Source organism: Crinia signifera, chromosome 1, assembly GCF_055691185.1.
Source record: "Crinia signifera chromosome 1, ASM5569118v1, whole genome shotgun sequence".
Classification (NCBI taxonomy): domain Eukaryota; kingdom Metazoa; phylum Chordata; class Amphibia; order Anura; family Myobatrachidae; genus Crinia; species Crinia signifera.
This window is the reverse complement of record NC_139217.1, coordinates 68,387,981-68,404,091: the sequence shown is the minus strand read 5'-3', so window position 1 is coordinate 68,404,091 and position 16,111 is coordinate 68,387,981. Positions and strand designations below refer to the sequence as shown.

Sequence of the window (16,111 nt, the reverse complement as noted above, 5' to 3'; positions counted from 1 at the left end):
ATAAAATAGTAGTCAGAGAAAAAAAGGGTTATAAGGATATCAGTATTGTATTCTCAGCTTCACAGCTTATATTATGTAGCCTGCACATTCCCCAACACTTCAGCTGCTTTGTTAGCAACCCATTGCTACAATAATCCTTACTGTACAACTCTGAGGTAACTTCAGCAATTATACACCCCCACCCTCACAGGCTCCCTTCATGCCAGCTTCACTATATGAGCATTTAGCATGACAACCTGCTGCTGCCATTGTCTACGTTTCCTTCTGCAGTGTAATTATTCTCTCTCCAACTCCAGATTGCAGGAGTTTTGTTCTGGAGTCTGAACTTGGAAATCAGACTGCTATTGTGTTCGGTTACCGGCCATATAATAGGAGCTGTGAGGAGAATGGAGATGGCAGTAACAGCTGCTAATGACTGAGTGACGTCAGCTGTAACAGTGCTTGTGCCAGCCTGTGCCCTGTGGGGATGGTCACTGGCCCTTTCTATAGGATTAAACCACCATATTAGAATTAACTAGAAATAAAGCAACAAGCACAATATGTAACGTGCAGAGAGAGTTAGATTTGTGTGAGTTATTTTGTTTCTCTGCAGGGTAAATACTGGCTTCATTATTTTTACACTGCAATTTAGTTTTCAGTTTAAACACACCCACCCAAATTTAGCTCTCTGTGCACATGTAACATCTGCCCCACCTGCAGTGCAGCATGGTTTTGCCCATTTTGAGAACAAATTTGTACTGCGATCAGATCTGAATAAAACCAAATCCAGCATTCTAAATCAGTCAATTTCAGTGACATTATTGGTTATATCGCAGTGTGCAGAGAGAGATAGATTTCAGCGTAAGAACAAAGCAGCCAGTGTTTACCCAAATCTAACTCTCTCCATATATTACATCTGCTCCACCTGTAATACACATGGTTTTGCTCATTTTTAGAACAAATTTGTCTAACATTCAGATCTGAATTAGGCCCACTATAGTTTAATGCCAAAAAATGCAAAATTATGCACTTGGGTCTCAAAAATCCGAAGACTAAATATAGTATAAATGGCACAATAATGGAAACTACTGAGGAGGAGAGGGATCTAGGTGTCACTACAGTATTTCAGGTGACTTTAAGGCAGGTAGGCAATGTACCAAGGCCATGCTTGGTTTCATAGGGAGAGGAATCAGCAGTAGAAAGAAAGAAGTAATAATGCCACTGTATAGGTCATTGGTACAACCTCATCTAGAGTATTGTGTTCAGTTCTGGAGGCCATATCTCCAGAAGGATATAAATACATTAGAGCAGGGTTGCCGACCCTCCCGGAATTTGCGGGAGTCTCCCGAAAATCGGGTCCTTCCTCCCGGCCCCCGGAAGGGTGGGCAACCCTCCCGGAATCAGGGGGACCCCCACTGAGCCCCCCGATCGCGGCATTTATATGCCGCAATCCGCGGGTCTCAGGGGAGGGGGCGGAGCTAAAACGGCACAATCGTGACGTTTTAGCCCCGCCCCCTCCATGGATATCAGTTATTTAGTATATTTCCCGGAATGGGGGCAGGGCTTAATGACGTCACGGTTAAGCCCCGCCCCCAAAAATCGTAATGAAAGATTCCTCTCCGGGCTTCTCCCGGAGAGGATTCTCTGAAAGTCGGCAACCCTGCATTAGAGACTGTACAAAGAAGGGCAACTAAAATGGTGCATGGCCTACATCACAAAACGTACCAGGAAAGACTAAAATATCTTAATATGTATACTTTAGAGCAGAGAAGGGAAAGGGGGGACATGATAGAAACTTTCAAATATATCAAGGGCTTTAACAAGGTACAGGTGGGAGACATTCTTCACAGGAAGAGGAGCAACAGAACACGAGGACATGCACTGAAACTAGAGGGAGGAAGATTCAGGGGAAATTTGAGGAAGAATTACTTCACAGAAAGAGTAGTAGATAAGTGGAATAGCCTCCCATCAGAGGTGGTAGAGGCAAATACAGTAGAACAATTTAAACAAGCTTGGGATAGGCATATTGATATCCTTACAAAGAAATAAGGATAAAATATGGTTTGAGGTAATATGTTTAAAAAAAGGGGCAGACTAGATGGGCCAAGTGGTTCTTATCTGCCGTCACATTCTATGTTTCTATGAGCTCTATAAAAGGTTACATAACCGATTCGGTGTTATGTGACAATTCACATGCTATGTGGCCAATAAAGCAAAGTGTAGCCCAAAGAGATCACAGGTTGGACCTTTTGACCTAGCTGTAAACAGCAACAACGTCCGGGCCCAGTCCCAGTTATGCCAGGGGATACATAACTTTATAATCCAACACTCTTCAATGAAATGACAGGTTAAAAACTCACCACCTAACACTTTTTTTAAGCTACAAATTAGGATAATAAGGCTGAAAGAGCTGACGTACAATCAGTTCCCGATAGTTCTTCTTCAGGGATTGGTGCCTCTCCCGCAGTTGGTTTGCCATCAGCTTGTATTGGTCCCGTTCCTGTTGACATTTGTCCAGCTCAGTGGACAGGATTAGTAAAGCCTCTTTCTTACTCTCCAGCTTTTTCTTACATACAAGGAACTAGAGGAGAAAAAAGAAAAACACTCATAAACGTAATGTTATTGCTGTGCACATTAACAATATGATATAGTGGTAAACCTTTATCATTAGAAGGACTCATACATGGCGAGATGTAATAATCCCAGTTGGCATTTTGCCTTGTAAATGATTGCCTCTTTAAAAAATAAAATAAATGGGTGTCATCACACACCTCTAGCGAACTCAGAAGCGATCACATCCTGCCAAACGTCAGCATAACCCCATTTCACTGCACTATTCTTAATGCATCTTATTCTATTATAAACATTTACTGCTTTCAGATCAAAAGCCACCCAGTGTGTATGGCCGGGCAATGAGAGGTGAGTGCTAATGCACGCTCCCGCATCATCACTGGCTGCCGCCGCTCATCTTCTAGTATTACAGTACCAGCAGATGAGCGCTGGAGTGGATGGGTTTCCCTAGTGTCCTGCTATGGATAGCCGCCTACCTCCGGGAAAATTACTTGGACGGGTGAAAAATTGATCAGTGTGTATGTACCGAGCAATTCTCCCCATCATCACTGGGCAAAATCGCCCAGTGTGTATGGACCTTTAGTTTGCCTCATAGCAGTGTAAACCAAACACACTTAATTTGTATGAATTTACCTGGAAATCTTGATGTGGAGGTGTTGTGGTGGTCCTTCTATCCTCTGGTTACTCCTACCACCATGTACCACTAGAACCTTCCTTTATATTCTGTACACTTGAGATCCATGCTACAACCTGTTCAACTTCAAGTTGATGTCCTTTACCAACCTCCTGGCATTTCCCACCAAATTATTCTATCACTTTGCTTCCTGGCTCACTCACTTCCTCTCTTCAGACATTCCCTCCATCATCTTAGGGGATTTCAAAATCCCAATGGACATCCCCACAGAATCCTCTGTCTCTTAACTCTTTAACCTCACATCACTTGGCCTCTCCCAGTGGACTTCATCACCCTTCCATTAGAACTCATTAGAAGCTGAAGCTGATTCTCCGACCCCCTGCCTGCCTACATCCGGCTATCAAGCCCCCGCCCACTTACTTGCACCTCATGTAATCTGTTTGTCTCCCCTTCCTACTAGATTGTAAGCTCCTCAGACCAGGGCTCTCTTCCCTCCTGCTGTCGAAGCCCTCTTCTCTTCACATTTCACTCGCAGCTCTCCCATTCTCAAACACACAGCAACCATCTTTATCCACATACTCATCTCCATCATTGGCCACGAGACTCTAGTAGTGTGTTGATTGAGTGCTCACTACTTATATTCAAGCTGTAATGTGTATTGATCTGTGGCGCTCTTCATCTGTACTCTATTTTTGTTATTTATTCAACGTAATACTGTTTTGTCTCCATGAACTGTTCCTTTGTACGGCGCTGCAAAACACTTGTGGTGCCTTATAAATAAAAGTATAATAATAATAATAGTAATAATTAGATCTGGTCTTCAGTGTTTTTGATAACGCTGAATTCTCCAATTCCCCATTCACCCTCTCTGACCATCACATGTTCTCTTACCTTATCCCTCTCTGCTTCTCCATCTCTACCTCCTAAAGCTACCATCACTAAGCAGAACACTGAGGCCATCAGCACAGTTTCCTCCCTGCATGACTCACTTCTCTCTGTTCTATTCTTAGGGGGTATTTAATTGATGCTGAATTTTTTTTGCACTTTGACATTAAAAAGTGTCGATTTTTTGACTCGTTTTGACTAGTCCAGGTACTACTAACCAGTGCCTCCCCAACACTTTACCTCACCGCACGTCTCTGCTAACTCCTCACTGGCCTATAATAACTGCCACACATGTGCAGTGTAGTAACAAAGACAGAGGGCTAGGGCCCTTAATTAGATCTGATCACAGTACAAACGTGTTCTCAAAATGGGCAGAACCATACTGCACTGCAGGTGGGGCAGATGTAACATGGATAGAGAGAGTTAAATTTGGGTGGGGTGTGTTGAAACTGAAATCTAAATTGAAGTGTAAAAATAATGCAGCCAGTATGTACCCTGCACATGGTTTTGTCCATTTGGAGAACAAATGTGTACTGCGATCAGATCTGAATAAGGGCCATGACAGGTACTTAGATACTGCAATCAGAAACAAGCAAATACGATTTCTGCAACCCTAGCTACAATAATACTACACTCATAAGCTGCAATACTGTGAAATAAATAACCGCCTATTGGGATTTGCAAACAATGATTTCCCTTGAACTCCCCGAAGCTACAGAATAAACTGTACAGAGATTCCACACTGAAGAATTTCAAAAGATACAGAAAAAAGATGCACGTGTGTGTGTGTGTGTGTGTGTGTGTGTGTGTGTGTGGGGGGGGGGGGGGGGGGGGGACAGCTGACATAACTGGATGTCAGCTGCCCACCCAATTCCCTGAAAATCTAAATGCATATTTACGAGCGGTCTGGATTACCCTTACATATGCGTCCCACCATTCACAGGGCGGGTTCTGGATGACTAGCAAGGGTGCGATTTCACACAAGAGCTGGACCGCCTACAGGGCCAACTGAAAGCCACACTAGCACGGTCCTCAGAGAGACGGCATAAGAGCTCATAGTGTGTACGCACTATGGGGGTAATTCCGACCTGATCCGACAGCTGAAAATTCCGCAATTTTGCAGCCAATTATGGATAGACTGCGCATGCAAACGGCCCATAGTACGCATGTGCGAGGCCGTCCTGCGATGGCATCCTGGTACCTTTTCTATTTGCCGGCCGTTTGCAAGGTGATTGAGGAGAAGTGGGCATCTGGGGGTGGAAAGTTGCCGTTTATGGGAGTACTAAGAAGAAAGCAGGTGGGACAGAAAACAAACACTGGAAGGGTCAGGGAAAATGAAGGCGTTTTAGCTGAGGGTGTGTGAGGTCAGCTCCAGGCCACGTATTTCTTATTCCATCGCACCAACGAATAAGAAGCTGAGCCTGCGATAACTTGTGCCCAGTGTAAAAATCAGCCGATAGTGAGCCTGTTACGATGGGTTTTGGACACTTTCGCCAGGCTACAAATGGCTGCGTAGCCTTACACATCCATGCGTACAGCAATCACATTGATTCACAGGGTGGGATTTCGCTATAGCGGGGTGGCGTTTTAACTGAATGCTGGCTGTGAATTTGTAGCCCTTCGATCAGGTCTGAATTACCCACTAAGGGGGGTATGCAATGTGCCGCCGCTATTTCTGACATGGGACATAGCGGCGGCTCCCTATTCAATGCTGTGATTAACGACAGCATTGATGCGGGATCACGGCAGAACGGCCTGACTTCAGAAGCTGTCTGGCCCATTTTGCTGATAACAGCCGTGGATTGTCGTTATCCAGGCCGCAGATCGGCCACGCCCCCTTTGCGGCCATCGGTAGGCGGGACATTGAATCCCAAATCCGCAAACGGGCCAGTATCACGGCTGTCGGTGGGGATCGACAGCTGTGATCCCAGATTGCATACCCCCCTATATCGTCATCGACAGGCGCGCCTGTACATGAAGGACCATGGAGGGTATCACTACCAAATATGGCCCTTGCTCAACACTCCCGGCAAAGTAGCCGGAATAGGCAAGTGCATACACAAGGCTACCCCACTTAGTGATAGATAGATAGATAGATAGATAGATAGATAGATAGATAGATAGATAGATAGATAGATAGATAGATAGATAGATAGAAGTGGAGTGACAGGACCAGCAATGATGGTGACAGCTGACAGCGCCGTGTACATACAGTAATGATAATGCAGTGTATATGGATGGATCTTCCCCTGCACCCGGGCTGCCTGTGCTGTGCACTGAAGAAGGCTCCATGCTGCAGCACATTAATGTAATGCACGGAGAGGGGCAGGCACCGTGGTACCCCATCCTCACCTCCCAGTCCCGGCCATCATCCGTATCTCCCCCTGCTCCGCTCCTCATGCTGTTACCGGGATACTCCAGCCTCCGCTGCCCGCAATCTCCCAGCCCCACTAGAACACAAACTCCGGGTCCCGGGAACAGCGCATGCGTACTCCCTCTGCGCCGACGTTCCCGGGGAGGGTTGGTGCAGCCGGCAACCAATCAGGGAGCTGAGAGATTGCGGGTGGGGGGAGATTCCCGTTTCTCGGCCAGGGGGATTCCCTCTCCTGTCAGTGACGTCATCAGCGCAGCGCGTGCTGCTGCTGGGCCCAGTCTGTGTTTTATTACAGTGTAGGATATTGTGACGCTTATACAGTAGCCCCGCCGATACTGCTGCTGCAGCCAGTGTCCGTAATGCTTTACTATGTATACAGAGCAAGCATGCTATCATGCAGGGGAGCTGTGACACAGGGTAAATACAGCTTCTGCTGCAGCCTGCAGGGGATGTTAGTTATATACAGGGTTATGCTGCACCCTGTTCTCTGTATATACATACAAATGATGGGGCTAGTTAGCTAACGCGCACTGTCACTAATCAGACCTTCATACAATTTAAGATCTTGATCCTCTTTGCTTGTTATTGCATTATGCTGTATTAGAATATTAAAGAACTAAAATGCATTTAAAATGCTATAACCCTGGTACTGTAACACCGTCAGGGATTCTAGGGAGTAAGTGTGGGTTTTATAAATTTAGAGTTGTTGCTCATAGTAACCAATCCTTTTAGTAGATCTAAGCTAGAATCTGATTGGTTGCTATGGGCAACATCTCCACTCCTATTAAACCAGTACTTTAGAAAATATATTATCTGCCATCCTGATAATTGCATCAGTGTCCTGTCCCGATGCAACTGTCTTTATTTACCATTATTTATTTATTAACAGTTTCTTATATAGCGCACACATATTCCTCAGCGCTTTACAGAGAATAGTTGAACATACACATCAGTCCCTGCCCCAGTGGAGCTTACAATCTATATTTCCTACCACATGTACATGCACACAGACATTCTAGGGTTAATTTTGTTGGAAGCCAATTAGCCTACCAGTATATTTTTGGATTGTGGGAGGAATCAGGAGTACCCGGAGTAAACACACGCAAGCACGGGGAGAATATACAAACTCCGCACAGCTCTGTGAGGCAGTAATACTAACCACTACACCATCTGTGCTGCTCGATGTACTTGTCCTAAATTGCCTTGTTTTGTAATTCGTTATTTTCTTGTTTTTTGCTCATTTATGTAGTATTAGGTGCTTTGGAATCATTGTGGTGCCATATAAATTAGGGATGTGCACCGGCCACTTTTCGGGTTTTGGGTTCTGATTACCTTGAGGTTTTGGGTTCTAATAGGTTTTGGCAAAGCACCTCCTAAGTGTTTTGTGTTTGGATTTTTGGGGTTCTGATTTTTTTGTTAAGAAAGCATAAAAACGGCTTTTTTTTTTTGCTCCTACGCTATATTAACCTCAATAACATTCATTTCCACTCTATTCTGAACACCTCACAATATTGGGCACTCTTTACCTAGAAGGGCGCCCATCGCGGGCATCGCATGTACATCGCATGCCATTATAATGGCATGCGATGCGACCGATGCGATGCCCACGATTTTACATAGAAATCCATGTTAAAACGTAAATCGCCTTGGTCGCATGCGATGCGACCGACGCGATTACCCATAGGGAACAATGTTAAATGTCCCAATTGACCCGATTTGACATAGGGAACAATGTTATATGGCCCACAGAGGCCAAATAGGCACCCTGAAGTGTGAAATGGCCCCCCCAATTGTTAACGCCGACCCGCGATCAACGTCAACCCGAAGCGTGGCGAGCGCAGCGAGCCCATGAGGGGCGGCGGTACGCGTCCTACGACCTTTTCATACCCCCACTATCCACGTCGGCGTGGAGTTGAGAATAGAAAGTGTGGCGAGCGGACGCGTATACCTTCACAGGTATCCACGTCCCCTCGCGGGCTTCACAGGTGTCCGCTGCGCTCGCCACTCTTCGGGCTCGGTGGCTCGCCACACTTTCTATTCTCAACTCCACGCCGACGTGGATAGTGGGGGTATGAAAAGGTCGTAGGATGCGTACCGCCGCCGCTCGCCACGCTTCGGGTTGACGTTGATCGTGGGGTGGCGTTAACAAGTGGGGGGGCTATTTCACACTTCAGGGTGCTATTTGGCCTCTGTGGGCCATTTAACATTGTTCCCTATGTCAAATCGGGTCAATTGGGACATTTAACATTGTTCCCTATGGGAAATCGCGGTAATCGCGTCGGTCGCATCACATGCGATTTTTTGGTCGCATGCGATGCGACCGACGTGATTTTTTACCTTGCGATGCCCAAGATCAAAATCGTGGGCGCCCTTCTAGGTAAAGGGTACCCAATATTGTTTTTAGGGCAAAAGGTTGCACCGAGGTAGCTGGTTAACTAGGCTAAGCCACACAAGTGTGCAGCACAAACACGTGGCTCATGTAATGCTGTGTACACACGGGGGCGATAGGGGCTATAATTGCTGGGAATATGGTCGCAGGCGACCATATTGCCAGTGATTGGAGTGCGCACCAGCGATAAATCGCCGGGTGCGCGCTCCCGTTTTCTGCCCCATTGTAATCGCTGGTTGCCGGAGCTTGCTCCGGCGACCAGGTAATTACCTCTGCGGCTCCCCCAGCAGAGTTTCCTTTTCATCAGCGACCATCTCTGGTCGCTGATGCAAAGGAGATACTGGGCAATATATCTCCCCCGTGTGTACGGGGCTTAAGAGTGACACTGCAGAGGGCGATACGGCAGTACTAGGCACCAGACAGGTAGATATGGCAGTACTAGGCACCAGACAGGTAGATACTGCAGTACTAGGCACAAGACAGGTAGATACGTCAGCAATACTAGTATGTGCACCAGCAGAATTTATAATAATTAATTTTATTATTAGGTACTGCTTGGCAGTGGCACACATCAGTGCACCAGCAGCATGGAATTATTTTTTACAGTCCCACACAGCACAAGTACTATTTTTTAATTAAATTAGATATAGCAGCCTAGTATGTAGTTGTACTACTAGGTAGGTTTAGGCAGTAACACTGCCAGGGGCAACAGTGGACTGAGTAAATAATACTGGCAACCTCTATTCACAGTATTCAGTGCAGGCAGCACCAGTGGACTATATATAATTCAATTAATTAAGTATTAATAATATAGCAGCCTAGTAGGTAGAGAAAATAAACTACTAGGTAGGTAGGCAGGCAGTAGCACTGCCAGTGGTCACCACAAAAGGTAGTTATATTACACACCACCAGTAGCTTTATGCAGTGCACCAGCAGAATTTATAATAATAAATTTTATTATTAGGTACTGCTTGGCAGTGGCACTCGTCAGTGCACCAGCAGCATGGAATTATTTTTTACAGTCCCACACAGCACAAGTATTATTTTTTTAATTAAATTAGATATACCTGTAGCAGCCTAGTATGTACTAGGTAGGTACACTAGGTAGGCAGTAGCACTGCCAGTGGCAACAGTGGACTGAGTAACTAAATAATACTGTCAGATTCAGTGCAGGCAGCACCAGTGGACTATATATATATATATATATAATATAATTAATTATTCATATAATATATATTACAGCACAGCACCAGAGGTAGGCCCCAGCACAGAGGAGACAGTAGTACTACAGGTACACAGTTAAGGGGCGTACACACGGGGGGAGATATATTGCTAGCAATATATTGCTCAGTGTCTGCTTTTCATCAGCGACTAGAAATAGTGTGCCGAGGCACCGTGCCAAAAGCATCGCGAGCGATGCGATGCACTTCAAACTGTGTCCATGTCGACTGTGTCGACATTCGGGTAAAAAAAACAGTGAAAAACCCCATGTTGACCTTTTGACTGTCGACCTAGACACTGTCGACCTAATGCTTTTGTCAACCTTTTTGAATGTCGATCTTTTTGAATGTCAACATTTTTGCTTGTCGACTTAATGGTTGTCCACCTTTTTTCTGTAGATCCCACTTCCGTCTACCCCTGCGCCGCCCCGCGACTCGCTCCCCCACCCGCTGCCATCCCTGCCCGGCTTCGGGCTGCACATAAGATTTAGCAAATCGTATGTGCTGCCTGTCCGTCCTCCATACGCCGATCCAATTTCACGGCACCGCACATCAGGTCAGAGGGGATGTCTACATGTGCGATTTCACGTGCCCAAATCGCATAGTGTATGGGGGTCTTTAGGGGGTCCTTGGACAGCTGCCGTTTTAGCCCATATGTTACCATGGTCTTGCCCTGATCCCAGGAGGCCCCTCTGAACCTTAGGGCCCATTACAGGATCACCTTTGACCGCCCATATGTCACAGGGACTGAGTGGTACTGTATATTTGCAGACTGGAGAACGTGTTATGTGTGAAGGTGGTACATATGTTAACCATGCTTGCTGTAAATGGCAGATCCACAACTGCTGCACTCACCTCACTGACAAGTCCTTGCCAGTCACTCTCTGTGCGTTTATCCTGCATGATTGTCAGCTCCTGATACATCACACTGTAATCCAGTCATCCATAAGCAGATCACCCATTGCCTGCACTGTTTATACTACGTCAGCTCTAGCTAACCCTGGAAGGGAGGGGGTGTGTACAGAGAAAGCATATGTGACAAACCTGTTGCACCACTTCTTATCAGTCTGTGTCCGATATATGTGTGATCCGCCTTATATGACTAGAAAACCCCTCTCGCTGCTACTTTTGAAATAACATTAGACTGAATGTGAAACATTTTATTATACATTTTTGCAGAATTTGAAATAATTCTCCATTAACATTTAAAAAAGTTCTATATTCCAGGGTTGCCACAATATCCCTTTAATCCGGGAAACACCTATGCTTTACACAGGTTCAGGGGCAGGCATTTCACCTGGTTGTTTAAATAAGCCACTTAATCTGTGTAAAACAATATGTGTTCTGGCTTAAAGGGACATAAGCATATAGCATATATCAGGGATAGCCAACTCCAGTCCTCAAGAGCTACCAACAGTTAACTGTTTCCAGGTCTCCTCCCAGAATCACAGTGAAGTAATTAGCTCCACTTGTTAGTCAGTAATGAGTGCACCTGTGTACCTGTGAGGTGAGCTGGAAAACATGAACTGTTGGTAGCTCTCGAGGACTGGAGTTGGCTACCCCTGGCATTTATATAATGTCCCTTTAGGTAGTGCATTTTTTTTAAAGGAACAGGGTGAGCACTAGACACCATCAGCAGGTTGTTCCTGTCTGTAGGTGACTCCATTACACCTATTTTTAAACTGCCACAGAACCTGTGTAATTAATATGTGTCCAGAATTAAAGGGATGAGTTGTTAACCCTAGATTGCCATCACCTGTGGTGAAACACCTTTCTTATCAATTACCTAGCTCCACACAGGTTATGGCGATCCTACATCACCAGGGAAGCCCAGGAACAGAGCACTTTCTCCCTCATGGAGAGGGTCAGGTCAGGTGTAGGGATGCCAATCCCGGGATTGAAAAATGCTCGATCCCGGGATTCCCAGGATCCCGGGATTGGCCTCCCTAATAAAAAAAAAACGGCCCCTCCCCTAGATGACAATATCAATTTCTACTAAAGCTGCCCCCCGCACTGTCACTTACGGCGGCGGGGGTTGTGGTGACAGGGCAGCAGCAGGACGGCTATCTCCGGCGGGTGGGCGGAAGGCTGGGGTTGGCACATCGGGCGTCTGTCCGGCTTTGGGACAGTGTGCTGTGCTGACAGGCAGAGCAGTGGCCGGGCTGCACAGCGTGACGTGATGTCAGGGTTCACGCTGCGCAGCCTGGGCGCCGCCATGCTTGTCAGCACAGCACTCAGTCCCTCCCAACTCCCGACAGCAGCACCGGGGGTAAGAAACAGTCAGCCGGGCAGCGTCTGAGCCATATTCTGGTGCTCAGTGCTGCCCGGCTTTAAACCAAAACTAATGGGGTTACTAATCCCGGAATCCCGGGATTGGAAGCTTCAATCCCGGGATTCAAATCCCGGCAATTTTAGGCCAAAATCCCGGGATCCCGCCGATCCCGGGATTGGCCTCCCTAGTCAGGAAGGCAAGTATGCAACAATGTAATTCATTTTCCATTGTCTCGTTTAACCCTTTTGGGGACAATGCATCTAACCGTGTGATGCATCTAGACTATCTCCCCTTCTGATGAGAGGGGGGACATGGCCAATAATCCTATAGCTTAATGTAGATAAACTGTGCTTGGCCATGGCATAGTGTCAGGCGATTGGCTGTTCGCTGGTCCCTGATTGCAGGGCAGCTCTAATCGTCCTCCGACCTTTTCATACCCCCACTATCCACGTCGGCGTGGAGTTGAGAATAGAATAGTGTGGCGAGCGCAGCGAGCCACCGAGCCCGAAGCGTGGCGAGCGCAGCGAGCCCCGCGAGGGGACGTGGATACCTGTGAAGCCCGCGTAGGGACACGTTTACCTGTGAAGGTATCCGCGTCCCCTCGCGGGGCTCGCCACGCTTCGGGCTCGGTGGCTCGCTGCGCTTGCCACACTATTCTATTCTCAACTCCACGCCGACGTGGATAGTGGGGGTATGAAAAGGTCGGAGGACGCGTACCGCCGCCCCTCGCGGGCTCGCTGCGCTCGCCACGCTTCGGGTTGGCGTGGATCGTGGGGTGGCGTAACAAATTTGGGGGGACATTTAAGTTTTAATTGTGCCTATTTGGGCTCTGTAGCCCATTTAACATTGATTCCTATGGCCAAATCGCGGCCATTGATGCATTGAATGTAAAATCGCGGGCAGCACTAAATTTAACATTGAACCCTATGGGAAATCGCGGTGATCACGGGCATCGCGTCGCGGCCGTTAATGTACTGGCCGCGATGCCCGCGATCACCGCAATTTCTTTACCCACGACACCCGCGATGGAGATCGTGGGCGCCCAACTAAGTAAAGAGTACCCAGGATCCTCTTGGCCACCGTGGGATTGTTGAAGAAGGCATCCTGCTCTATGGTGAACATGAATGCGTTGGAAAATGCCGGTGCCACGCAAGATCCCATGGCACAGTTTTGTTGTTGAATGTACCACTTTTTGTCAAAAAGGAAATAGTTCCTCTTGAGTGTGAGTTCTAGTAGTGACATAAACAGGTTCAGACTGGGGCCTTGATACAAGATGTTATTCTGTAATAAATTCTGCATGGCTTTTAGTCCGGCATCATGGGGAATATTGGTGTACAGTGATATAACGTCAAGGGTGCACAGATAACATTTTGGGAGAGGGTGTGGGAGGCCTGAGAGCTCGACTAATAGACTGGTGGTGTCTTTAAGATATGTGGGTTGGGCTTGAATAACTGGTTGAATGAATGAGTCCAGGTAGACTGAGATGGTGTAGTAGATAGAGTCCCGTGCCTCAATTATGGGGCGGCCTGGTGGGGTGATGGGGTCTTTATGAATTTTGGGGAGGGTATACAGGACGGGTGCCACTTTGTGAGTTTGAAATAAGGATTTCCGAGTTTATTCTGTAATCTGACCCTCCTTTACTCCTGTCTCCAAAATTGAACCCACTTCTCTATTAAACGTAGCTGTCGGGTCATTTGATAACAACTTGTAAACCTCTGGATCTTCAAGTTGCCTATATATTTCGATTTTATAGGCCTCCAAGTCCTGAATAACTATCCCACCCCCCTTATCGGCGGGGCGAATGATAATGGTCTCATCTTGGCTCAATTCCCGCAGTGCCTTCCTCTCCGTGACAGATAAATTGTCATGTCCTTTCTTTGCAGGATTCGTGTACACGGTGTTGCTTTCATTCTCCAACATCCTATTCAAGCTAATGATACTGGCATTATGGCACTGAGGATCAAAACTAGAGTGTGGCTTAAAGCGATGATTGGTTTGCAATTGCTCAGAGGGGTTTGTTTGTTTAAAGTGGTCCCGTAACCAAAGGTTTTTTGCAAATATGTATGCATCGACCTTCCAATGAAAGTCATCCATTCTGCGTGAAGGGACTAATGACAGTCCTTTGTTTAATAGAGTTCAGTCTCACTCAGAGCCCTCTTGGACAAGTTGAAGATTATATTGCTTTCTTCCCTCTGGTCGCTTTGCCTGTTTTCCCTCTGGCTGAGCCTCTTCCACTGCTTACTCCTTCTAGTGGGTCTCCTTTTGTGCCGTGCTGAGCACGGGTCTTTACCCCTAAAGGGGGCTTCTGGCTTCTGGAGGGTCTGCTGTCGTCTGTTTCACTCGGTGATGAATACCCACCACTTAAGCTATCTTGGCCTCTTGGTGCTCGCCATGCCGTCTGGGAGCCATATTGCCTAGAAACAGCCCTTTTGGTACTTATGTAATATCTGGGCACCCGATTTTTTCATCGCATCGCATGCAATATAGTGGCATACAATTCATGCGATGCAATTTTTCATTGTAAAGACCCTATTTTTAATTGTATAGTCACCCATGGGTGATTTCATACATGTAAAGTAATCTGCGTCCCCTCACAGGGCACGCTGCGCTCGCCACGCTTCGGGCTCGGTGGCTCGTTGCGCTCACCACACTATATAAAATCAAGTTGGATAGTGGGGGTATGAAATCACCCATGGTTGACTATACACTTAGAAATCTCATCGCATGCCTTAAGTAGTGGCATGCAATGAAAAAAATCAGGGGCCCAGATGATACATAAGTATCGCACTTTTTGCTATGGGTAATGGGGGGGGGGGGAACTTTTTTGGCTTAGGGGAGCAAATTTGATAGTTACGCCACTGCATCAGTGGATGTTTTTCTGACTAGTACGGAGATATCATTTTTATTGACCAAATCTTTAATGTTGCTGGCACGTTGATAACAAGGCATCCAGGGGCGTAGCTTGTGTAAGGCAGCCCCCGCCACTGCTTGGAGGAGCGGGGGCTGCGTGGGCGCCGGAAGCCTCTCACTAAATAGTCAGACGCTTGATGTCCTAGCAGCGGCCGGGGCTGATAGAGCAAAAGCTCTATCATACGTCACAGCCTCCTGCTGCTGCTGCCGCCCGGCCAGTGTATGACAGGGCAGGGTGACAGCTGCCCCTGGACCAATCTGCTTTCTGCCTAGCAAGCAGGGAATGGTGGGGGCTGAGCGTCCTCCTCTTCCCTGTGCAGCCACGGACTCACGGAGCTGCCTGGTGTGCGTGCCTGTATACTGCAGACTCAGCGGTTCCCCAGCTCCTTGTGAAGGGAAAGCAGCATGATGCGGAGGAGGACGCTCAGCCCCCACCATCCCCTGCTTGTTGTCTGCCTGGCCAGCAGCTTCACTTCACTCCCTGCCCTCACGGCAGCCCAGCCTCAGGCAGCAAAACAATGTAGGTAACTAACAAGCATAAGAGGTGCGTGTGTGTGTGTGGGAGGTGACTAGTGTACAAAGGGTGTTTTTACAGTGGGATAGGTAGGTACACACATATATGACTATCACCCCCATCGATTTTTATATATATATATATATATATATATAAATAGGATGGGGGTGATAGTCATATATGTGTGTGTGTATAATTGATGATGTAGGGGGAGATAGGCATATACGTATAATGAATGTGGGTGTTTGTGGGGGGTTGCTACACATATATGTATATATAGAAGGGGTGATTTGCATACAATATATTCTGGGGTCAGGATGCCAACACTGGGTTACTGACAGCCAATTGGTGACAGTGGCATAG

At 47.0% G+C, this 16,111-nt stretch overlaps 1 protein-coding gene across 4 annotated transcripts in view; it reads right to left on the bottom strand.

Moving 5' to 3' along the window:
• Positions 1-11,065, bottom strand: part of CCDC149 (coiled-coil domain containing 149) — a 53,774-nt gene extending 42,709 nt beyond the window's left edge. Inside the window, exons 1-2 of one of the 4 annotated variants that reach the window (XM_083161084.1) lie at positions 10,908-11,065; positions 2,399-2,560 (exon numbers count right to left, since the gene is read on the bottom strand). In XM_083161084.1, coding sequence (XP_083017210.1) covers positions 2,399-2,560; positions 10,908-10,976 — 231 coding nt within the window. In that variant the 5' untranslated portion in view covers positions 10,977-11,065. Of the gene's footprint in view, positions 1-2,398; positions 2,561-6,421; positions 6,627-10,907 lie in introns of those variants that run through there. The other 3 variants (XM_083160924.1, XM_083161004.1, XM_083161164.1) reach the window with 3 other exon arrangements.
• Positions 11,066-16,111: the final 5,046 nt, after the last annotated feature.